The sequence below is a fragment of the Malaya genurostris genome, chromosome 3 (assembly GCF_030247185.1).
Source record: "Malaya genurostris strain Urasoe2022 chromosome 3, Malgen_1.1, whole genome shotgun sequence".
NCBI classification, from domain to species: domain Eukaryota; kingdom Metazoa; phylum Arthropoda; class Insecta; order Diptera; family Culicidae; genus Malaya; species Malaya genurostris.
In genome coordinates this window covers 69,779,474-69,803,955 of record NC_080572.1, presented here as the reverse complement: position 1 = coordinate 69,803,955, position 24,482 = coordinate 69,779,474, and the positions used below count along the sequence as shown (strand labels likewise).

Sequence of the window (24,482 nt, the reverse complement as noted above, 5' to 3'; positions counted from 1 at the left end):
CAATGCATGGAATAATTCAATAGATCAAAGTAAGTTTATTTTTTTAACAATACCGTATATGCATTATTAAATATTGAACATTTTTGTAAGCCAAAATCAATATATATTTTTATTCTCATATTTCCAGCTCGACTCAAGGTGGCCGCATCTGGAAACGCCGCTTTTTATTTATGCTACATGTTTTCAGGTAGGCTTTAAGCACTACTGGCAACAAATTTGTAAGCCTCCTTTAAGTGTTAATAAAATGATTTTTTTATCCTGAATGGCGTGTTTATAATGTTGAGGAAATACAAACAAAATTAATTGACTAGATTTTGAATTACTGATGAATCGGTAATTAATTTTTTTTCATTTTTTCGTTTTATTGGATTGCCGAATATTCAGTGAACATTTCACTGAGCAAACAGTAAATCTTATGCTGACGATTTCGGCAATATTTGACGTTTGTCAAATTTTAGGATGCCGAGACGCTCAGTAATTTTATTTTTGCCGAGATGATTGCTGATGACTCGGCTGTGCGAATCTCGGCATTTTTTTGCCGAGACTCAGCTAAAAAATTTAAGTGTGTATAGATGTGCATTAATTTCAACGTGTTAATAAATCCAAGCGTCTAATAACACGCATTTCATAGGACAGAATTTTACGCGAACAGAATTACATAGACGTTCTCATGCTTGATATTACATTATTTGATGGAAATTTTTTACTATATAACTTCGATTGTGATATTATGTCGATTTGCATACAAGATTCAATCAATTTGATGTTCATTAATTCAGTACGTTGTTTTGTTGTAATAATAGAAGATTAGGGTATTATCGCTATTGAAAAATGCAATATTGTCTCCAATTAACGATTACGTCTTTATTTCAAGCACATTAGTAGAAATTACATCGAGGATTATTACAACTTTTTTTGCTGTGTAATGCTAGTGTGAGTATGTCGAAATAACCCGGTGAATTTTGTCGAGCCGCATCGTGCCAATTATTGAAGACATATATGCAATAAAAAACACGGCAATGCCAAGAGAACAGTTGAGAAAGACATAAAATCGTTCATGGAACTCTATATCACGTAATGGAACTGTCTTCTACGTGGTTCATTTGTCCATAGCTCACGAAATTCTATATGCATTTTTCGCAGTGTATGATTATGAGTCAAAAATGTTTTACCTCAGTGTAAAATTGAACCCAGCACAAACTTTGACTTCGGCTCGCACACATTCTAATTTCGTATATGAATAGATCTGCTCGCTCTGCATCGGTGTGAGTAACAGAGACATCAAATTGCTCAATGTAATAAAGTCTGTTGTTTGTAGTTTCTTCTTAAAAACAAAGTTTTCATAACGCGGTTTGGTTTGACTCAAAAAACAAGTTCGAACATGTATAGTCAATGATACTTTCGAATTTGAGAATTTACTGCAAGCTGTATGTAAATTGATTTACCAACGAAATACCACCGTTGAACGTTTTTTTCCTAAAGGGTATGAATATAACAAATATCGATTGATTTTTCATTAGGGCGTATAAGCAAGTGACAGTTTCTCTTTGTTTACTTTCTCTTTTATTAATTACCAAGCGGTTTCCATGTTTATCACTCAACTCTTTGCATAAAATGATACCCGAAACTTTCGACTGTCAAACAGAGTAGTGAAATCAAAGAAAATCTTTTTAATCACATCACAATAATCGAAAGAGAGAGTGATTAAAGGAAAATTTTCACTTGCTTATACGCCCTGATGAAAAATCAACCGAGAAATTCGACCATGTTGTAAATGCTAGCTCATAAATGGCTATTTTATTTTGACCGTGTACATCTTTTTTCTGGCAACGAAAAAGAACACAGTATAGAGAGAAAATTTTCTTGATTTGGAGTGAGCAGCTTCTGGAAGAAAACGCTGAAACAAAACTAAAGTTATTGTCAAACAAGTACAAGTTGAAAATTTATATTAAGCCAAAAAAGTGCTCTCGAATATATTTTAGTATTATTTATTTAGTTTTTGGGTAACCATACATAATGGCTATCCGGTTTTGATGGGTTTATGACAGCGTATTTAATAAACAACCAGAAAGGTTACTGTTATTTAAAATAAGAACAAAAAAGTTTAAAAAAATTGAAGACTCGAGAAAATTAGCCCCGTAAAGTAATCAACATGTATCCAACATCTTACGGATCTGGCTCATATCCCTATGACTATGGTCAATCAACATCGGATTCAAACTACGGATATGCAAAACCCGATAGTAGCACGAGCTCTTATTCATCCACTCAAGTGAGTTATGGACCCTCAGGCTACGTTTCGAGTAGTTATGAACCAGTTTATAGTACGAATGCTACCAGTTATTCAGTAAGTTCGAAAAGTGCTCAAGGATACTATACCAGTGACCCAGTTTACAGCTCCTATAGTAGCTCCTCGTATACTACAGTATCATCCGGAAATGCTGAAATGAGAAAAAGTTACATCAACCATTGGGTCAAACCTAATTCTCTTCGGGTAACCGCACCATATTCGGGTGAAAAAGGAGTGCATTTACTGCAAAAAATGGGCTGGACACCCGGACAGGGCCTTGGTAAGAGGAAGGACGGATCATTAGAACCACATCTTCCAGTTATAAAGATGAACAAGCGTGGTTTTGATGTCTCCAAAGTACGGGGTGTGAAAAAAATAAGCATAAAGACCAAAGGCACAAAACTCAGTGTCGTCACCGAGGGTAAACATCCGATTTCAATTTTGTCTGAATACTGTACCAAGCGTCGATGGGAATTACCTATTTATCAGGCTATTATTGATGAGGGTCCAATTCACGCAAAGAACTACTTGTTTAAGGTCATCGTCAAGGGAGTTGAATACAAAGGAGAAAGGTCTAGTAACATTAAGCAAACCGCAAAAATGGAAGCAGCCAAGAAATGTCTTCAGAAGTTGGGAATCTTGAATGATTCGTGTAATTAGGTTCTGGCATCGGAGAGTTATTTCAATAAAATTTACTTTTGGGTACCAGTGTAACAAAAAACAAATGTTTCAAACCGAATTCCAAATACTAGCCTAACAGTTACGGAGGTCGTCGCAGCTATTTTGTTTTTATGAGAGCATTCACCATGGAACTGCAAGTTATGAGCCAATAACAAAATGTATTTTAGATTAGATCATTAGTACAGAAATCATTTTTTAAAGTCATATTAAAGTACTAGTACTACAGATTCGTTCCCAAGCACATGCATTTATTGTGCTTTTGCTAGACGCTCCGAAATGTCTTTCCAGTTGACTACGTCCCAAATGGCATCGACATAATTCGGACGCAGATTTTTATACTGTAAATAATATGCATGCTCCCAAACATCGATTCCCAGCAAAGGCACCAAACCTAAAACAGATAAGGATTATTTTTTTGTTTTTGAAACATTCACAATATTCATACCAGTAGTTGCTTCCAGTGGATCCTGATTAGCACAAGCAGCAATCTGTAGAGTCTTTGTTTTCTTATTATAACCGAGCCAAGCCCAACCAGAACCTTGAACTGCCACAGCAGCCGCCTTCATCTCTTTCTTGAAGTTATCCAATCCTCCCAAATCTCGCTCTAAAGCCTTTTTTAACTCCGCCGATGGATCTGATCGATCTGGGGACAGGTTATTCCAGAAAATGGAATGGTTAATATGACCTCCGCCATTAAATTTGATAGCACCGCCAAGTTGAATAATCTTTGATGCATTATTTTTTGCCACAGCCTCCTGGAGTTGCTCTTCAGCTGCATTCAAATTAGTGACATAAGCATTGTGATGCTTTTGGTGATGGAGCTGAGAGCAGAATAAAAGAAATGTCACATCGCATTACTCTACCGGTCAAAAACTAACCTCCATGATTTCACGGCAAATGACAGGTTCAAGAGCACCGAAATCGTACGGAAGGTTCGGAAGTGTATGTTTGCCGCGACATCCCAAAACGGCCGGAACATTCCTGCGATAAGCAATAGTGAATAGAAAGACTTGCTATGAACCACTTTATCGTTATGTCAAATTTATATAATCGGTTTGCCAGCGATTCAATGTTTAGTAAACTGTTTTGTTACTTACCAGGCTCTTTTCAATAAAGAAGAACGAATTGTTTGCATCTTTTCAAAAGTTCTAACCTGCGTAATCAATAATAAATGATTAAATTAATATGATAGTTATGTTTTTATAGTACAACCTTCCTATGGATGGACTTTTATATCAGCAATCCAGCACGGGAAGAATAAATTACCCATCCATGGGTATAAGCACTAGGGATGCCAAAAATTTCTTGTGCATACGACTATCGCGAGAGAACAAAGTTAAAACAATAATCAAATTTTGGTTTCACGCAACGATTTTATTTATATTGAAATAGGGCTATTGTGCCAATAGTCATCTCTTTAGTGGAGTTTTTACTCGACTCAAGGAATTGTCATAAAATCGAATACAATATCTTTGCTGCGGAAATAACAGTTCGGCTGAAAAGTTCGTATCGTTTAATAGAAACACACATTTTTTTGCTAAAATTCGTTTTTATTATTCAACATAATTGCCATCAGAGGCGATACAGCGATTATAGCGATCTTCCCACTTTTCGATACCATTTTTGTAGTACGATTTGTCCTTTGCCTCAAAATAGGCCTCAGTTTCAGCGATTACCTCTTCATTGCTTCTAAATTTTTTACCAGCGAGCATTCTCTTGAGGTTTGAGAACAGGAAAAAGTCACTGGGGGCCAAATCTGGAGAATACGATGGATGAGGGAGCAATTCGAAGCCCGATTCTTTCAATTTCAGCATGGTTTTCATCGACTTGTGACACGGTGCATTGTCTTGATGAAATAAAACTTTTTTCTTCTTCGAATGAGGCAGTTTTTTTTTTGAAATTTCGTCCTTCAAACGCTCTAATAACGCTATATAATAGTCACTGTAGATGGTTTTTTCCCTTTTCAAGGTAGTCGATGAAAATTATACCATGCGAATCCCAAAATACAGACGCCATAACCTTACCGGCCGATTGTTGAGTCTTTCCACGCTTTGGGTTCGGTTCATCGCGTGCAGTCCACTTAGCTGACTGTCGATTGGACTCCGGAGTGAAGTGATGGAGCCATGTTTCGTCCATTGTTATATATCGACGAAAAAAATCGGTTTTATTTCGATATAACAGCTCCAAACACTGCTCAGAATCATCAATTCGTTGTTGTTTTTGATCGATTGTGAGCTCACGCGGCACCCATTTTGCAGAAAGCTTTCTCATATCCAAATATTCGTGAATAATATGTCCAACACGTTCCTTTGATATCTTTAGGGTGTCAGCTATCTCGATCAACTTCACTTTACGGTCATTGAAAATCATTTTGTGGATTTTTTTCACGTTTTCATCGGTAACAGCCTTTTTTGGACGTCCACTGCGTTCATCGTCTTCGGTGCTCATACCCGCATAGCGTTTTGACTACCTGTGCAGCCATGGACACCAAACTGCTACCAAAATTGATTCAGTGACGGTTGTCAAATCCAATTATACAAAATAAAGTCGCCTGTATCTAAGTTAGCCGAGCGTTTTCATCTTCTCACCTTCGCTGAAAATGTCAAAGATTTCGATGTGAAAAAATCCTGGTGGATACGATTGTATCGTTTGAGTTGTATATCTGGCAGCGGTGAGGCCGTCGGTCACCAGAATGTCTGCCAGCCACATTTTTTCAGCTGGCAGCGTTTAGTCAGCCATCTGACAGCCATGCGTATGCGGGTTTGACCAGTACGAAATTTTGCAAACCACTTACGAATTGTTGCTTCGCCCGGTGCAGAGTCTGGATAACGCTCATCAAGCCATTTTTTGGTATCGGCGGCACTTTTTATTATCAAAAAGTAGTGTTTCATCAACACACGAAATTCCTTTTTTTCCATTTTTTTCACAATAACAAGAGTAGCTTCACTCAAAATGCAATATCTCACAAACTAATAATCAGACAGCTGTCAAATTTATACACGTATCTTATGAAGGTTGGTACTAACTGAAAATGGTATGGATTTAATTCTAGTGGCGCCCTCTCATAGAAACGATACGAACTTTTCAGCCGATCTGTTACGTACCGCAGAAAAATAGTTCGAAAATTGTTTAAAAAAAGTTTATTTTACCTGATGTGCCATCTAATTTTTATTCTTTGAACCTTGTTTAGGATGACAATTGAATTATATTATATTGTAGAATTGTATAATCTGTTACAAGAACTGTTCATTTGAAAATGTAAAAACAATATTTTCCTTCTATTTCGTGTAATCTTTTTTTGATTTTATAAGATGATATCACGCGTTTTTTTTTTAAGAACGGCCAATAAGCCTATCAACTTCCACTTTCGAAAGAAATTGCAACGAGCTATGAAAGATAGTCACCAGACCAGACGAAAGAGAATATTTTTCTCTGCCGTTTACTATTATGACTTACTCTCAGCGAGTCATTCGAAAATACTCTTCAAAGTGAATGTTGATGGATGGCTTATTGGCCGTTCTCAAAAAAAGGCGTGATATGTTGATAAATAAATAAAGGAATAAATCAAAAGGCGATAAAAAACTATTTTCTATGTTAAGGTGAAATGTAGCGTCATAAAATGCGCGCAAAATTTTATCCGCTTCAGTTGAACGAACCGTCGCACAAAGCATACAAACAAGAGCTTTTTTCAATGATTGAGCGCAGTGGGTTTACCTCTCGTTATATTGGCTTGTAAAAAAGACTGGACATAATGGATTTTTGAATCCTTCACACTTTGAATATATGCTAATTCAATCGTTATTGTTAGTGATTACTCTTACACTAGAGCTATAAATCATGAGTAATTATGAATGACTAACATGAGGCTATATGTATATGTATTGACCAACTTGCTAACCATATGCCTGAGTTTAGTAGCAAGCATGGATTCTCCTTCAAAAGAACGATTGAAGACGAGATAACATTCAAGTATTTTCGATATCTTTGCAGTAGTTCACCAGGCCCTTCTCGCCGATGAGATAGAATTTACGTAAAAGTATTTACATGACTTGCATGAGTTCATCTTACCATGCAGATAAAATTATTTAGTGAATCTTTTCTCAAGCACATATTTGGGGCACGAAATTAAATATAAAGTTATTTCGTAGTTCATTATTATTCAATCGATTTTGAAAGGAAACTCAAGCGTTGATTCATTGTATTCATAATAATTGAAAAACCAATGAATTCCAATAAGTTTTCCATGCTGACTGGCTCGAAGCTGACTCTCAATTTTGATCACATTGTTTGTATCACAGGTTAATGAACGATAATACTTGGCTTGTATTCATTTCATTCAGTAGCTTGTCAATGATGAAGTTATAGTTTTGCTATAAAAATTGCTACAATATAAAATAATACCTGTTATACGATATTACACAGCCAAGCTTTATTGCTTCAACAACATCAATGCATTGAACTCAACAGAATTGGACATTATTAGCATTATAAATGACAGTTACTTAGAAAATAAACGATTTCTTACAATACTCATTTTATTGTATTCAACTCGTTTTTATTTCAACATAAAACCCAATGGTGCATAAATTCGCGTCATTATTTTATATATAATTTTTGCTCACGATATAATGCCACCGTGCCCACCGTGCATTTCTCACACCACCTCAATACGAAACAGCAGCGCGCAAGCAATAAAAAAAAATGCGGAAAAGTTTATGTAAACTTTTTCAAATTTCGCTTGTTTTAGCTAATATTTTATAATTTTGAGTTGCATTTTCAGATTCTTTGTGAAATTCTGCTACAAACACTTATTTTCAATTCTAAAATCATCCCCGTGAAACGGAACAGTAACCGTTTATACATTTCAAAAACCAATTACGGCTCGACAAAGCAAAATTTCAAAATTCTAAGAATACTTAGTTATCATAAATTTGATTTCGAAAACTTAAGTGTTTTTGGTTTTTCAAAAATCGATCTAATTTTTGAATAATTGATCAAAAACGCGATTTTCGCCTTCCGCTACATTTCACCTTATAATATCGCATTTTTAATTAGGTTTGCGCATCTACACGAGCCTTCAAGTAAAAAAGCCTTGGTATTACATTCCTGTAGTGAAATTTGACCTTCTGTTTCAACTGAATTTCGCAGCCGATTCAGAGTGTACAGAACCATTGCATGGCTGGTGCTACGATCTTAATGACACTACGAATCCTTCCAGGTCGGGGCTCGAACATACGACAACTGGTTTGTGAGGCCAGTGCCCTATGCATTGAACCTCCAACCCGGGACAAGTCTCGTAGATTGTTATGCTAAATAAATATCTTGTAGGTCTTCGACATGTTTTACACAAATAACATGACAGTAAACGTAAAGAAATGTAATACAATAACCTTCTCTCGGGCACAGTCGCGATTTTTATTTAAACACTCCATAATGACAGTTCGAGTGGAAATGTTTAAAGTAAATTAATTTAATTTAAAGGAAAATTGACAACTCAAAAACACAAAAACCTGTTTTAACTCACCTGGTGGTGTAATGATGCCTTTCTCGTGTATAATATTGTGGTATTGTATTCAAAATTTTTCTCTTCGATTGTTTGTGCATTAACTAGTATAACATACAGAATGAAACAGTGCTTTGCTCGGGTAGGTCATCCTTAAGAAAACGAAGTGGGTTCACTATTATATGCACTTCCGGCACCGGAATCCGAGAACCGGTATAATCGAAGTCGGTTCGTACGAACACCAACTAACATGACGTACAAAGTCTACTAGTTCTTTTTCAAATTTTGAAGATTTTATATAATTTTGCCATCGCACGCTAAATGACGATTTATGTTTTTGTTGTATCCGAAAACATGCAGTAATTTTTGGTAGGACCATTTGACCCTAAGATTGGGAATAACGGTTTTGAGTCTAGTTTACAACATTTTTTACGGTTTTTGTTCCGCCGGTTTAAGTGACGGTGTACAATATTCAACACACTTTACCCTATAACCTCTGAACCGGATGTCGGATCCAGATGAAATTCAGGAATTCCGTATGAAACCGGAAGACCTTTCATTTGAATTTAAGTTTGTCAAAATCGGTCAAACCATCGCTGAAAGAAGTGAGTGAGATTCATTTTGGTACATATGATTTTTAAACGATTTTTGTTTCGCCGGTTTAAGTGACGGTATACAATATTGAACACACTTCACCCTATAACTCCGGAACCGGAAGTCGGATCCGGATGAAATTCAGGAATTCCGTACGGGACCATGAGAGCTTTCATTTGAATCTAAGTTTGTCAAAAACGGTTCAGCCATCTCCGAGAAAACGTAATGAGATTATTTGACACATACACACACAAACAAAATATTAAGTGGAAAACAAGATATTAAGTGGAAAACAAAATCTCAATATATACAAATGAGCTAAGAAATCGATTGGGTTTTCACAGTTTGACATTTGCATTATAAATGGGGTGGTGGGAACTCAGCAGTACAACCCAGCATCGCCAGGTCATTTCTCCAAAAAACTGTATTCGGCCCAAAAATCTATCTGTACCATATCGGTATCAGAATCTCGTCAACATAAGTTCACGGAAATGTCACCAAAGCTCATTTTGGTGAGCAAAAAAACAAGGTCTCGTAGCAACCTTCTCTCCTGTCAATCCATGCTATCAACGAAAATCGGTATTTATCTGTACGATCCGTGAATTTTCGGTATTTTGGAAGTACATATCTGTATTGCGGTATAGAGGTCAAATATCTGTATAAATACCGATAAATCGGTATACCTGGCCACGTTCGTGCAACCAGTTTATCACCATTGTTGCCAGTTTCATGGAGTATCGTAGATGTGCGCCAAAAACAGATCGTGACTGTCATGTCTGGAAATTCGTTTGTGAGCGATTGCTGGGCTGCTCGAAGCGCCTCTATATGCGATTTGCTACTTTATGATTACTTTTTAAATCATCCGTTAAATTTCTTACACATATTGGAATCTCCCCTTGGATGTCTATTCTCTGTGTTTTAACTTACGCTTTTATTTGATAAAATCATACATTTTTGTTTGTTTATAGTAATAAAATGATTTTTTTTAAACTAATTTGCAAGGTTAGTTTGATACTACTTTTAATTCTATTTATTTTCGTTTTCAAATTTATGAAAACCTAGACTTACCGCGAGACGATCGAATTGTCCACATAGCACAATCTAGCCCTGGTATTTTAATGTTTGTAGTATCCAACGATTCGGTGCTCAATCAGTCCGGTCAAGATAGTATCAAATGATTTTTGTAAAGAAAATGTGTTGTTTCAGAAATGTTATCAATTATCAATATATGCGCTTGAGCAAAATTGAATCAATGTAGACATTACCGATAACATGAACTCAACGTTGATTGACATGTAATATTTTGTTAATTTATTTCAACAATGAAATCCGTAACATATATATTTTTCGTTTGATTAGATCAAAATTTTGATTTTAGGAAATTGAAATTGAGCAATTTCAAAGAATTTTGTAATTTTTCGTTGGAATGAAAGTTCATAATAATCGGTTCAGCCACCTCCGAGAAAAAAAGTTAGATAACAGATCGGCTGAAAAGTTCGTATCGTTTCTATGACAGGGCGCCACTAGAATTAAATCCATACCATTTTCAGTTAGTACCAACCTTCGAAAGATACGTGTATAAATTTGACAGCTGTCTGATTATTAGTTTGTGAGATATTGCATTTTGAGTGAAGCTACTTTTGTTATTGTGAAAAAAATGGAAAAAAAGGAATTTCGTGTGTTGATGAAACACTACTTTTTGATGAAAAAAAGTGCCGCCGATACCAAAAAATGGCTTGATGAGCGTTATCCAGACTCTGTACCGGGCGAAGCAACAATTCGTAAGTGATTTGCAAAATTTCGTACTGGTCATATGAGCACCGAAGACGATGAACGCAGTGGACGTCCAAAAGAGACTGTTACCGATGAAAACGTGAAAAAAATCCCCAAAATGATTTTCAATGACCGTAAAGTGAAGTTGATCGAGATAGCTGACACCCTAAAGATATGAAAGGAACGTGCTGGACATATTATTCACGAATATTTGGATATGAGAAAGCATTGTGCAAAATGGGTGCCGCGTGAGCTCACAATCGATCAAAAACAACAACGAATTGATGATTCTGAGCAGTGTTTGGAGCTGTTATATCGAAATAAAACCGATTTTTTCGTCGATATATAACAATGGACGAAACATGGCTCGAACTTATTCGAATTGTATATCCTGTATGTGAAACTACTATATGATTAGAGTACTGAACTATTCCATGTATAATACAAACCACATTCTTGATCGTTTTGTGATATCTGGTATAGTTAGTTTATGGTATTCCTTTATGCGGCATGACACTCTACCCTCGATTTTTATAGCGATGGCTTCATCGTTCTATACGAGTCGTTCAGTAAGAAAAAATTGCAGTCACGTTTTGGAAGAGTCTCTCTTATCTTCCGAAATGCCACAGGGTAGTCACCTTGAGTTATTAATATTTCTGTTGTACTTCAACTAAAACAACTTTTCTCTTGAGAGTGATTGTCGATCGCTTAATGATGAGAGTCAAAAGTGGTTTAAAACTATTAGTTTTTAGAGAATCCCGACAAGTTCTTGATCATTACGTTTACGAGAAAAGAAAACTCCCACTACTAGCGATGAAGTTCTGTGTTTTATCACAGAGAACAAACATCCAAGTAGATATTTCAATTTGTGTAAGACGGTTGTTTAAAAATACAATCACCAGGTAGCAATTCTCCTGTAGATGCGCGTTCGAGCAGCCCAGTAATCCCTTATGGGCTCTAGCTTCGAGCTTTCATACAATGGTTATTCTTGCGTGCAAAGTCGTGCGCAACAGTGATTTTAACGGATTTGTTCTTTTATACTTTACACAGCTTGGATGTCTGTTCTCTGTGGTTTTATTATAATGTCTAATAAGCAGGGTTTGGAATATTCATTCACCGGTGAATGAATATATAGTTTCCAATGCATTGTGAGCGAACAATTCCACCGCTTACAAAGAGGACGCCTTTCCAGTCAAAAAGAACCACACAAACAAAACGCTAGTGGAAGCAAATATATTCCACATATGCACAGATGGTATAGTCATTCTTGATAAAACCCATTGGATGACAAGGTAAAATTAGAACATTTAGGTGACGCATTGCCTGGTAAGCAAATTAATCTAAATGGTTCATGGTATTATACTTTTGTATAATGCATTACGAGTTTTTGAAAGAACGATAATACATTGGTACTACACTTTCACTTCAAATAAAGCTTGAGAAAAGTTCTTTTCAATTCCGAAGGTGCGATGTGTAGTAAATATAAATTGTGAATTGTTGAATAAATGATTTTTGTTAACTTTCAAACTTTAAATTTATTCGTTTTCTTACAGATAATCTTTTTATTTATTTTAAAATTTTTCTCAAAAAAATGACTATGCTTTTTCAATTCTCAGAAACCGTGTTAATTGCGAAAACCGCTTAAATAAAAACCGTGGTAATTCCAGAATCCGTGTAAAAAAGCAGTTCTGAGATGAGCGGAACGATTAGAAGCGATTTTGATCACCAAGAACTTTTTCGTTCTTGGAGATTGATTCAATTATTATTATTTTCCTATTCTTTCATTAAATTATGGCTTTAGCATTTACATTTTTCGCTACCGAAGAAAATAACAAGAAACAGGTACAAATATAACAGGACATTCAAATACAACATTTTTCTTTTTGGAATGATATCATTTCCTATCGTTTTCGTATAAAGACTCACTGATACAGTTTTGGATTTTTTTACCAAAATTAAAAGTGGCATTAATAATCTCTAGTAATGACGAACAGTTTAAGCAGTCAACCAAAGTTTATTTATATGAAGTAATTATATAATTTCGAACAACCATTGAATGAATAAATTTGCCTCTAAATAGCACAACGTTCCTTTTCGTAACGCTTTGATACAACCTTCCAATTAATGATATCCCACAGAGCAGTAAAGTATTTGGCTCGATCATTTTTGTATTGAATGTAGTAAGCATGCTCCCAAACATCAATGCCCAAAACCGGGATTAGACCTGAAACAAAGAAATTATTGTTTAAATAATATGATTAGAGGAAAATTTTCACAATTAATACCTGCGGTTGCTTCCACTGAATCCTGATTGTCACAAGCAACAATCTTGAGCGTTTTCGTTGGTTTATGCCAACCTAACCAAACCCATCCCGGTCCTAGGATTCCGAGTGCCGTTTCCATCATTAGACTCTTGAAGTTGTCCGCACTGTGGAAGTTATGTTTCAATGCTGCTGCAAACGCCTTCGATGGCGTTGTGCAGTGTGGCGTTAGGTTTTCCCAGAACAGTGAGTGATTTATGTGACCACCTCCATGGAATCGAATAACTTTCCCCAGCTGTACAACTTTGGAGACATCATTGCTAGCAATAGCTTCCTTCAGTTCGCTTTCTGCTTTATTCAAGCTGGTGACGTGTTCACCATGGTGCACTTGATGGTGTAATACCAAGACTTCTCGACATAACGTAGGCTCAAGGGCGGTATAGTCATATGCGAGTTGAGGAAGCGTATGCACTGATCTACGAGGTTTTCGGCTATTATTCGTAACACGCCATGTTTTCGGTTTTAATAATAAACTTAGCATGATAATTGAATGACTTCTCCTTTATGACGCACAACGTCGTGAGAGACATTAAAAATCATAGACTACTGTGCATATTTTGTGTTCACTTGAAGCTTGGCATCTTGAAAACATGCAATTAGGTTTTACACGATACATCTCAAAAAATTTGCTGAATTATAATCAAATGACAGCTAACGGTAGTTTGTTTACATGCCCATTCTAATTTGCGTACGTGTTATTTGAAATGTAAACAAACCACCAACATATGTCCACGAATAAAATTTCACGTAAATTTCTTCTCGCTTATGTTGTTTTTTTTCAGCTCAAACTGCCTATTCAGTACAGACACAATGCTGAAGGGCTGACCTTCTGATCCATCGAAATACAGCTCATTCAGAACACGCATGGCATCGCTTTGACCTTGCTCGTCCGGCAGGATGTAAACCTTATAATGGTATCTCACAACGGTCGCTTTTGAATAGCTTATTTTCGACGTGATTACGGCTATGCATTGCCAGGTCATTACTATGTGAAAAGGCGTGCTCACAGTACGCACACTTGTACAGTTTCTCTTCGTGGATGTAAATTAATGACGTTTAAGTATATTAGAGGTTGAAATTAGTCGGAAATACGAAATGTATTTTACGGGGCTTAATGTATTGCTATGTTCACTCTGTCCACGATCATATGTTAGTTCCAACACTTACTTCTGCGGGTAAATGTCACATGCATCAAGACGTCCTTTAAACCAGGGCGAATCTTCACTTGCTTTTTCAGTTATGTAATTTTCGAAAATAGATCGCACCGTAGACCATGAAAGCAAGCCACAAATAAAAACCAAAAACCCTGACCTACAGTTTTTAATCGTTTGACAAGAGAAAGACATTGTCACACATACAGGTAGATTAAGACCATGGAATTGAGCCACAAACAAATGCCTTGCTCTTGATGTGAACAAACCAGTAATTAACCAGTGTGGTTTAGGGTTATTTAGAGGGCTATTCTCACGCTTCAAATGTGATTTTCTCAGAAACGATGACGAATATAAAAAACCCAACTGACAATCTCTTAGAAAATTAGTTTAGATTATTTTGTGAAAATTTCAGAATGATTCATTGACTTAAGTGGTCGGGAAAGTCTTTTTTTCTGAAGGAAGAATTGCATAGCTGAAAACGACAACTTTCAACTTGTTCATTGAATATCTCGCCTTCAAAAGCATGGATAAAAAATCTATCCTGACAATGTCTAGACAACTTGATTTAGATGCGATTAGTGCATAAAAACATATATGTTGTCGCGATAAAAATGAAGTGAATGTTATTTTTGTGAAGGTAAGTCGATTTCTATGGCGGCGCCATTTCTCCTGCTCTTGTTTCCTGGTAACGTAACGAAACATGAGAGAGACATAAAATCGGCCCAGCAAAGCTGCCAAACAAGCGGTAGCTTTATTGGATTTTATGTGCTGTAGTCAAACTTGTAATCGAAAATATCAAAACTTTCTTGGCCACCCGGCCACATCGAGAGTCATTTTGCACATTTGCGAGAGAGCATAGAGGGAAATGTAATACGCAGAGCGAGCCACGTAGTTATACGCGACCTACTGGCCTCAGCCCTTAAACACATTTTTTCTACGCGTAGTGGTAAATATGTTGTGTGGAATTGCTACTGCAATTTGGTGACAAAATCATTCGTCGTATTGATATATGTTTACGATAAACTATCAACCCTGAAGAATGATTTGTGCGAAAATTTTTCGGACTATAGAAGCACAAGCATCTTTACAAAAGCGGACCTTACACGATCATTAAAAGTGTCATTACTAAAAAATGATGCAGTAATGACGAGTTTTCTATGCAAATTTGAAATATCATTACTTAGTCATCATCATATATCATTACTAAATAATGACACTTCTTTTCAAACGCTCGTCATTACTGCATTACTGTACATCATTACTTTTTAGTATTACACGTTCATTAATAATGATGAGTATTTGTAACTACTCCAGCACGGGGCTTGTAACCAGAATAACTGAATTGATGCACGGAATGCATAAGAACGCAGGTTCAAGTCCTGTCTCTGAGCGTATCTTTTTCCAAAAATTAATCTTTTCTGTTAGTTTTTCATTCATTTGGCTTCTCCAATATATGTTTCCGCTCACTCATTGCAAAACAGAATAACTTTCCCTCAGCAATTAAAGAATATTAGCAATATTCTTTATCTTAGTTGAGCTGAAAATTAATTTGCCATTGAAACATTAAGGTTAATGAAACATGATTAATTTAAATCTACACTTTTTCATTTCCAGAATTTTTTTTCATGTATAGTTCTGAAGAGAATGTTTACTTCATTGTTGTCAAATTTTCTCATCTAATACAACTGACGATATTCAGCACTTCCAAAAAAAAATAAGAAGAAATAATGTTGGCAATGATGGCAAATCCGGAGTTCCATCATTTCTCGTGTCATTACTGAACTCGCAGACCTTACACGATCATTAAAAGTTTCATTACTTTTTAGTAATGACACGTTTAATGATCGTGTAAGGGCCGCTATTAAAAATGACAAAAATAATTCTCGTGTAAGGGCCACTATACGTGTAAAGCAGAAATATTTATAATGTTGTTCGTAAATTCCAGTAATACTGATTACAGTTTTACTAGTGTTGTGAGAGGTAATATTTATTTTGACAAAATGATACTTGATAAACTTATGAATTTCTTCTAAAGTAATGTCCTAAAAACTATATTGCAAGAAAATATTTCTATTTAAATTAATAAATAGTTACACACTTAATTTTTAATGCTAAATCTCGGCAAAAAAACGCCGAGATTTTCACAGCCGATAGATCGGTGATGATCTCAGCAAAATAATAATTACTGAGAATCTCGGCAATACCAAGTTTGTTAACTGTCAATTATTGCCGAACTTTTTTTTTTTTTCATAAATACGTTTATTTCTTAAGGCAGTTTACATAAGTTTTTCTTCGCCGTAGCATCACTTTTACATAATATTCTTATCCTAATTTAATTCTAACATAGTCACAACGTTTTGAATTTATTAAAACATATTCTCTTATAGCTTAAATATCATCTTAGGTAACTCGTCAATAATTATGAAATCTACTCGGAAATATTATTTGAACCAAACGATTACCTTCTATAAATTATAAAATAAGCTGTTTTTTTTTTGACATTTTGTTGATAATTTCATAAACTGTTTCGAGTTTGTTTGTATCATTACATAATTTTTATTCTAATTTAGCTATTGGTTGAACTCATGGACGCAGCTGGGATCAGAGCTAAGCAGGCCCGTGCGCAGGGGGGGGGGGGTTTGGGGGTTTTAACCCCCCCCATGAAGAATTTTTTTAAAATTAAGTTTCATGAACAATGGAGTACTTATTATAATAAAGTGCAAATAACTTGACAATTCATATTTTTTTATCAATTTTTTATCAATTTATAAACTGACATAATTTGAAACCCCTCCCCCCCCGCGCACGATCCTGTCAGAATTCGTTTTACATTTTTGGACACCCCCCTCTCCCCTTGAAACCCCCCCCCCCCCCCCCCCCCATGGATGATTCCTGCGCACGGGCCTGGAGCTAAGTCTTAAAAGGGGCCTTTATTAAATTGAAACTCCAATTTTCTTTATGAAATGATAAATAAGTTTCATGTATGAAAGGTCACGACAAGCAAGAATGTCTCGAACTGGGATATTGGATAGTCTACCTTGGGTACGCAAAGAATTTATTAGTTGAGATCTGACATCACGATACTCCACGCATGTCCAAACGACATGATCAATATCCCGATAACCTTCTCCGCAAGCACAATGATTAGTCTCGGAGAGCCCAATTCGAAGGAGATGTGCATCTAACGGGTTATTGCCGAACTTGTCAGCAGTAATTTTGCTGTTAGCTCGGTAAAAGCGATCATGATCGAATAATGAATTGCTGAGTCATCAGTAATCGAAGGTAGAAAGGATTTTTCTTTATTATTGTATGAAATAAATATCACAAAAGTCAAGATTGGGGGAAAAGGGTGTTTTATTGATGTCCATTTTAATGCAGTATACAAAAAGCAAAACAAACCTCAAAAGAAAACATCACGGTTAAAGACAATTATTTCCAGTGCTCCTCAATGCATCTACCTGCAAATAAGAAGACTTTTGTAAGTATATATGAACAGCAGAATTTTTTATTTCACTTATCTTCTCAAGAAATATAAGAATATCTTACCTTTATCCAATGTAAATTATTTTCCCGCTCCACCAGCAATGGGTACGTGGTGTTTTGCACATTCGGCAAGAGACATTAAATGACAAGAGCTTCAGCGAGTTTCAGTAAAAGCTATCACACTGTTCGAAATCTCGGCAAACGGATTTGCTGATTTCGGTATATTTGTTGTTTTCTGACAAGCTCAGCATAATATGTTTCCAAACTTCGGCAAAAGAACGAGCTCTACACACTTAAAACCATTTCTTGAGCTCGGCATAATAAAATGCCGAAACTGATCAGCAACACCTAAATTTTCTGATTGCTCAGTAATCAATACGCATGTTTCTGAACTTCGTTAAATGCATTCACTGATATTTCGGTAAAACGCTTCACTTTGCCGAAATTTGTCATGATTGCTTGCTGAATTTATCAGTAAACAACAGATATGCCGACATCAGCAGAAACGTTTGCCGAGATTTCGGAATATGCGCTAGCTGTTACCGAGATTCAGCACGACAGCTGTCATTTATTGCTGCGTTACATTTTCGCTTCGCATTGCGCGATTATTTTCTGATGAAATTCTCGAGTGAAAAAATGAATAATCTTCGAAGAAACGTGGAACCACTTGCAAGTAAAAATATTGAATAAATATAGTGACATGTTTCGCTTTATAAAAAGCGACTTTATCAGATCACATTATAAGGGAAAAACACCCAACACGGGGCTCAAAGAGTCTTCGAGACAAAACTTTGGGGGATATGCGAAAAAATAACCCAATGCATGGACAAATTCAATAGATCAAAGTAAGTTTGTTTTTTGAACAATACCGTATATGCATCATTAAATATTGAAAATTTTTGTATATTTATTTTTATTTTCATATTTCCAGCTCGACTCAAGGTGGCCGCATCCGGAAACGCCGCTTTTTATTATGCTACATGTTTTAAGGTAGAGGCTTTAAGCACTACTGGCAACAAATTTGTAAGCCTCCTTCAAGTGTTAATAAAATGAACTTTTGATCCTGAATGGTGTGTTTATAATGTTTAGAAATTACAAACAAAATTAATTGATTAGATATTTAATTACTGATGATTTGGTAATTTGTTTTTTTTTCATTTTTTCGTTTTATTGGATTGCCAAATATTCAGCGAACGTTTCACTGAGAAAACAGTAAATCTTATGCTGGCGATTTCGGCAATATTTGACGTTTGTCAAATTTGAGGGTGCCGAGACGCTCAGTTATTTTATTTTTGCCGAGATGATTGCTGATTACTCGGCTGTGCGAATCTCGGCATTTTTTTGCCGAGACTCAGCTAAAAAATTTAAGTGTGTGCCGAGATATCAGAATTATACATTAACGAATTTCGGAAAAGAGCATATGGATTACTGAACAATCAGTAAAATGTCGTGTTGCCGATTTAATTCGGTGTTTCATTATGCCGAGCTCAAGAATCTGTTTTAAGTGTGTACGAAAAAATAAAAACAGAATACAAGTGTTACTATACTTAATCCATCAATGTTGCAGCTTCCATTTTACTTTGCAGTGATAAAAAATGCCAAGAATCAAGCGAAGGCAAACAGTAAACTATCTTCTTTGGCTCAATAATTATATTCTTTTGGCCGCATGACTGCAATTTGTTAATGAATGAGTATGAAGATGAGATAAGTCCACTCTGTTCTGATAGTTGATTTGAATAGTTTTTATGTTTACATTATGTTCCTGCAACTGTATTCCTTTCAGTACACAAATATTGTTACTCTACTCACAAATATAATTACGACATAAAAAAGTATTGTTTACATTCATTTTCCCTGGCTTATATCCACGGTCACCTTAAGGATCAAGAGTAAACCAAGTTAACTTGTGTTGGTAATTTGTGTATTACGTACATTTCATTTGGTACGAATGTCATATGTATTCGTGTATGCATGTATTATATGTATTCGTGTATGCAGTGAAACCAGTTTATCAAAGTGGCTTGCACGATTGAGTTTTGAACAATCTTTTCTAACTATAATGTTTTCTCAAATGAACGTTAAGCCTGACTTTTTGGATGATTTAACAGTTTTGATCAATTTTTCACCAACGTTTAATGGAAAATTGCTTACATTTTATGAATGTAGATTTTAATTCCCTAATCAAAAAGTTAGCAACACAAAGTAAACAAATCTGAATATTTTCTGTTACAAAAGCAGTTTTCCGAAAAAATAAATAGTTCCCGACAACATTCCATATCCATTGCCTTTCACGTGTTAAATTAAAGGTTCCTATTTTGCGGGGTTACTTATAGAAGGTACGTAAATCTTTATATCGCAATAATTCCTGCAAGAGGAAATCCATGCAGTAGAAATCCATATGTTAGTAGAAGTAAGCTGAAACTGGAATAGTTTTTCTCGAGCAGTTTTAATGAAAATGAAGGAGTTTTAGACTAAGATTTTCGCTTTTCTTGAATTGCAATTTGAGGCAGAATGAACTGATCGGTTTATTTTTCAACCATATGAAAGACTTATTGATTAAAATCAGGAAAAGAAGTGCCGGAATTTGTTTTTACGCACACATTGTTGACATTACTTCTTAATTCGCCTTGCTTCACACTGAGAATCGATTCACACATTGAAATGAAAATATTATTTATATTCATCAGATTTGTCGCATGAATCATACGTAGAATATAATTTATAGAAGGTAAATGTAAATTTATAATCTTTATTTAAAGTGTACGTTAAATCGAAATAGACGTTACCACAACGAAAGTTATAAAAATATTCCATATAATTCATATGGAAATCCGATGAAACCTTCATCTTTACATAATTTATATTCATTGGATTTGTCATATGAATCGTACGCATGGTAGATTCCATTTCATATCTTCGTAAGTCATTGCGGTTGTTTGTAGTATCTTCTCAAAAACAAAGTCCACAGAGTAAAACGCGTTTGATATGAATAAAACAAACAAGTTCGGACATGTAGTTAATTCTATTATCGAATTTGAATATTTACTGCATGTCGTGTGGACACGGAGCCGTAAAGCTGGAATAAACATGCACAAAGCAAGAAACGAACTTACTGCTGCAAGAATGCCACTTTGTCTAATTTTTCTACTTCACTTTATCAGCAAACACAAGAGTAGTAACTTTACTAGAGATTTACTACTTGTTCGAAAATTGTAGTGTAGTAAAGTCTCTACTTTTGACAGGAAAGTGATCCACATGTAGCATTTACTACCGAAATTCAAGCTTGCTACGTTTTATTCATACGGCCCAATGTTTTATAATGCCACGACTTGCTTGACTATGAGTTCAAATTGGTTAAAGATTAAAATATGAATGTAATTCAGTGTTCATCGTCAAATATCTGTACAAAAATTTATATTTTAAATTGCGATTTGTCCGTTGATTATTAAACGTTTATTTCGAAATGAAATTATTTTAATTTTTTCTTTAATACTTTTGGTAAAATCTGTATTAATGAATATAAAATTCAAGAAATTTGTAAGAAATGTGTACTCTGGATAATAGAGATAAATCTATATAAATGGCATCTCTGATGCTGACAGTTCCTGACCAGCCTATAGCTAAAAACTGTCTTTATATATTTCGTGGATTTGTTTATTTTGATTTTCTCAACGTAGATAATAAACTATAAGCGTAATTTTTTCAGTATTCATGTTGAAATATTAAAAAAGAAACGGACAAATCAACGAGTAACATTTTCATAAACGTTCAATAAAAATGGAATCGGAATTGGCTCTGCTTTGCCGAATTTGCCTTCGGAATACATCGAATGTAGGAACAGAAAATATTTATGATTCTCCCGGTTCGAATCAGTTGAGCTTATTAAAAATGCTTAGATTGATTTGTGCTGAAGTGTTCTCTTCCGAAGACAATCTGCTGGCACCGAGCAGTTTTCCTCGAATTGTTTGCATGACTTGTAAAAATGAAGTGGTGAAAGCCTACGAACTGTACGAGAAATGTGTCGAATCTGATCGTAACTTACGGAAGACTTGCATAGTAAAGTTGGAAAAAGGCAATTCGGATTATGCGGACATTCAGGAATCGGCGGATAGTTTTGATGTTCCTGTGGCAATATATTTCAAAAGTGAGAGCGATTTGACCGAAAATGAGGCAGTTTCTAACACTGCACGCAACAGTGAAGATGCTACATCCGAAGAACCGCTAACCGGTGATTTTTTTTCCATGTCAGAGCAGAACAAACAAACCCGCGAAACTGCAAAAAAATATTTTCCAGAAGATCAGGGAATTCACAGCAGTGATGAACAAAAAACGGCAGTTCTTAATAAAAGAATAACTGATCATTTGAATCAAAATAATGAAGAATTACCGGTTTCTAAAAACCAATGCTTATTTTGCCTGAAAGAGTTTTGTAATAATAAATCTCTAAAAAGACATGTGAGAAAATTTCATTCGGAGAAACTTTCCCAAGTAAGCTCCGATGATAATCAGACAGCTCACGTAAATCCTTCATCAGCTGTGATAAATCGAAGAGAGGATGCAACATTATTGGAAAACATATCTATGTCTGATCAGAATAATCAAATTTCAGACTCTCAAACGCATTGTGTTCTTTGTTTGAAGCGATTCTGTAATGGATCGTCATTGCAAAGACACTTGAAGAAACAGCATCCCGGAAAACGTCATCTTTGGGCAAAAACCGACGGTATACCAGCAGCTTTAGATCGTTCATTCGCTTGCCCGCTCTGTGATAAAAAATTCCAAAACTCTGCTCGGTTGCGAGATCACACTCGCCGCCACTCGAATCGGCAGCCGTTTCTCTGTACGTTTTGCGGCAAAGCATTCAAGGACAACAGCAATCTTAGGCAACATTTAATGCGTCATTCGGGACAAAAATCATTTTCTTGTGATCAATGCCCGTCGAAGTTCTACACAAAGGCAGAAAAAGCAACTCATATGGTCACCCACACCAAAGAAAAGCGTTGGGCATGCGAAACTTGCGGAACCAGATTCACAATGAAGAATTCGCTTGTAAAGCATGAACGAATTCATACTGGTTAGAGCAGAACAATTTTATTGTACATGTTCAATTACTCTCTTTCTTGTTGCAGGCAATCGACCATTTCCATGTGATGTTTGCGATTTGAGGTGAGATACGGAGAAAGTTACTTTAGATACATTTTTTTGTGGTAATCATTCAAACTTTTTATCAGTATCCAACGAAAAAAAGACTGAAAAATACTGATGAATAATTTAGCAGAAATGCATATTTGCGAAAAAATACTCAGACTCGAACCCGTAAGTTTCTTACAAGGAAGGGGTTTTTCCAATTGAACTGTTGAATTACTGCAACGCAATTGTGCTGATCTCCGTACTCAAGTCGCTGCTAAGTCTCACCCCTGTGTCATCAGTTCTTAAGAGAACATTCTGTTCTACTGGATACTGATATTAGAGGTTTTCACTGCGTCTCTTTTTATTTGTAATCTTGATTAATATAATGAGCTCGGCTGAAGATAAATAGTGGTTGTTACTTGTGTGATCACGACACAGTATTGAAGGCTAATCAAATCTTGTGGTTAAAACTCTTCTGTTGTTTGTTGTTAAAACTCTTCTGATGTTGTTTCAAAGTACTTTAACAACCGCTTTGATCACGATTGATTTTGAGTTTAGAATTTCACAGCAAGCTAATGGTTTATTGTTCATGCTAAAACTATTATTTTTTCTACATTACTTTTTAGATTCGCTGCAGCCGATCATTTGAAACGTCACATGCGGATTCATACAGGTGAGCGACCCTACAAATGTCACTTCTGCGAACGTTCATACTCTCAAATCAACGATCTTGTGAAGCACAGTCGCACCCATCTGGGAAGTGACAATCTTTACCAATGCGACCGCTGTGAATCAAGCTTCAGACTTCTGACCGACTTAAGGGACCACTATAAAGTTCACTTTCAAGTTGTCGTTGGAAACAGGCCCGAAGGTGAAGGTGATTCGATTGAAGCATATACAAGTGCAGAAGGTGCTGCTGCTGAGATCCGATTCACCAGTCTTGATATGTTAAAAAGGATATATGAGAAGACGCGACAACGGACAGAAACAAATAAAATCCAAGATAGAAGAGAGACTGTAACGTCGATTCCGGTGGATATTTCGGAAATTCCTATAGAAAAATAAAATTCTTTGTGGGTGAGCTTCGAAAGAATGATTTTATTTCGAAATCCCTGTGTCTAATGATTTTATTTCGAAATCCCTGTGTATATTTATCGTAAAGACTGTCCCAGAAAGTATGGACGCAACCAAAAACCGCTGCCATTTCGCAATGGTTCAGAATCTGTCAATTATTATGGCTGCATCCTGTTGTTTACACTCTTCTCTAATCACTTGTGCAGTTGTTTATTCGTTTTCATTAGTTAGCAGAACAACGTCGAAAAATTGTGTACAAATGGTGCACAGAACGCGGACTGTCACTGAGAAAGATAGCAAAAATAATGAAAGGAATAAGTAAAAAAGCCTTGCGAAATGCAATCAGGAAGTTCTGTGAGGATAACACCTTTGAGGATAAACCAAAAACTTGTCGAAAAAAAGGTCCTGCTAACCCTCAGTTGGAAGGCGTATACTGAAGGCGTTCGAGCAAAAGAAGGAGGTTTCAGTTCGGGATGTGA

The 24,482-nt window shown here is 35.7% G+C and overlaps 4 protein-coding genes across 4 annotated transcripts; 2 read left to right on the top strand and 2 right to left on the bottom strand.

Annotated features, from left to right (window-relative positions):
• The first annotated feature begins 1,725 nt into the window (after nt 1–1,725).
• Nucleotides 1,726–2,957, top strand: LOC131436821 (protein Son-like). The gene has a single exon (XM_058605750.1). The coding sequence runs from the start codon at nt 2,153–2,155 to the stop codon at nt 2,948–2,950; it is 798 nt and encodes a 265-aa protein (XP_058461733.1). The 5' UTR covers nt 1,726–2,152; the 3' UTR covers nt 2,951–2,957.
• Nucleotides 2,958–3,109: 152 nt separating this feature from the next.
• On the bottom strand, nt 3,110–4,279 carry LOC131436822 (superoxide dismutase [Mn], mitochondrial-like). Its single transcript, XM_058605751.1, has 5 exons — nt 4,184–4,279; nt 4,069–4,124; nt 3,850–3,952; nt 3,417–3,792; nt 3,110–3,362 (listed from the first exon to the last, which is right to left on the bottom strand). Exons 2-5 carry the CDS (start codon nt 4,104–4,106, stop codon nt 3,220–3,222), a joined length of 660 nt encoding a protein of 219 aa, XP_058461734.1. The 5' UTR covers nt 4,107–4,124; nt 4,184–4,279; the 3' UTR covers nt 3,110–3,219.
• Nucleotides 4,280–12,886: 8,607 nt separating this feature from the next.
• Nucleotides 12,887–13,672, bottom strand: LOC131438905 (superoxide dismutase [Mn], mitochondrial-like). The gene is made up of 2 exons (XM_058609300.1): nt 13,127–13,672; nt 12,887–13,065 (listed from the first exon to the last, which is right to left on the bottom strand). The coding sequence occupies exons 1-2, from the start codon at nt 13,641–13,643 to the stop codon at nt 12,914–12,916; spliced, it is 669 nt and encodes a 222-aa protein (XP_058465283.1). The 5' UTR covers nt 13,644–13,672; the 3' UTR covers nt 12,887–12,913.
• A 7,805-nt stretch (nt 13,673–21,477) lies between these two features.
• On the top strand, nt 21,478–24,038 carry LOC131437427 (zinc finger protein 660-like). Its single transcript, XM_058606756.1, has 3 exons — nt 21,478–22,873; nt 22,929–22,965; nt 23,556–24,038. The coding sequence occupies exons 1-3, from the start codon at nt 21,577–21,579 to the stop codon at nt 23,992–23,994; spliced, it is 1,773 nt and encodes a 590-aa protein (XP_058462739.1). The 5' UTR covers nt 21,478–21,576; the 3' UTR covers nt 23,995–24,038.
• The last annotated feature ends 444 nt before the right edge of the window (nt 24,039–24,482 follow it).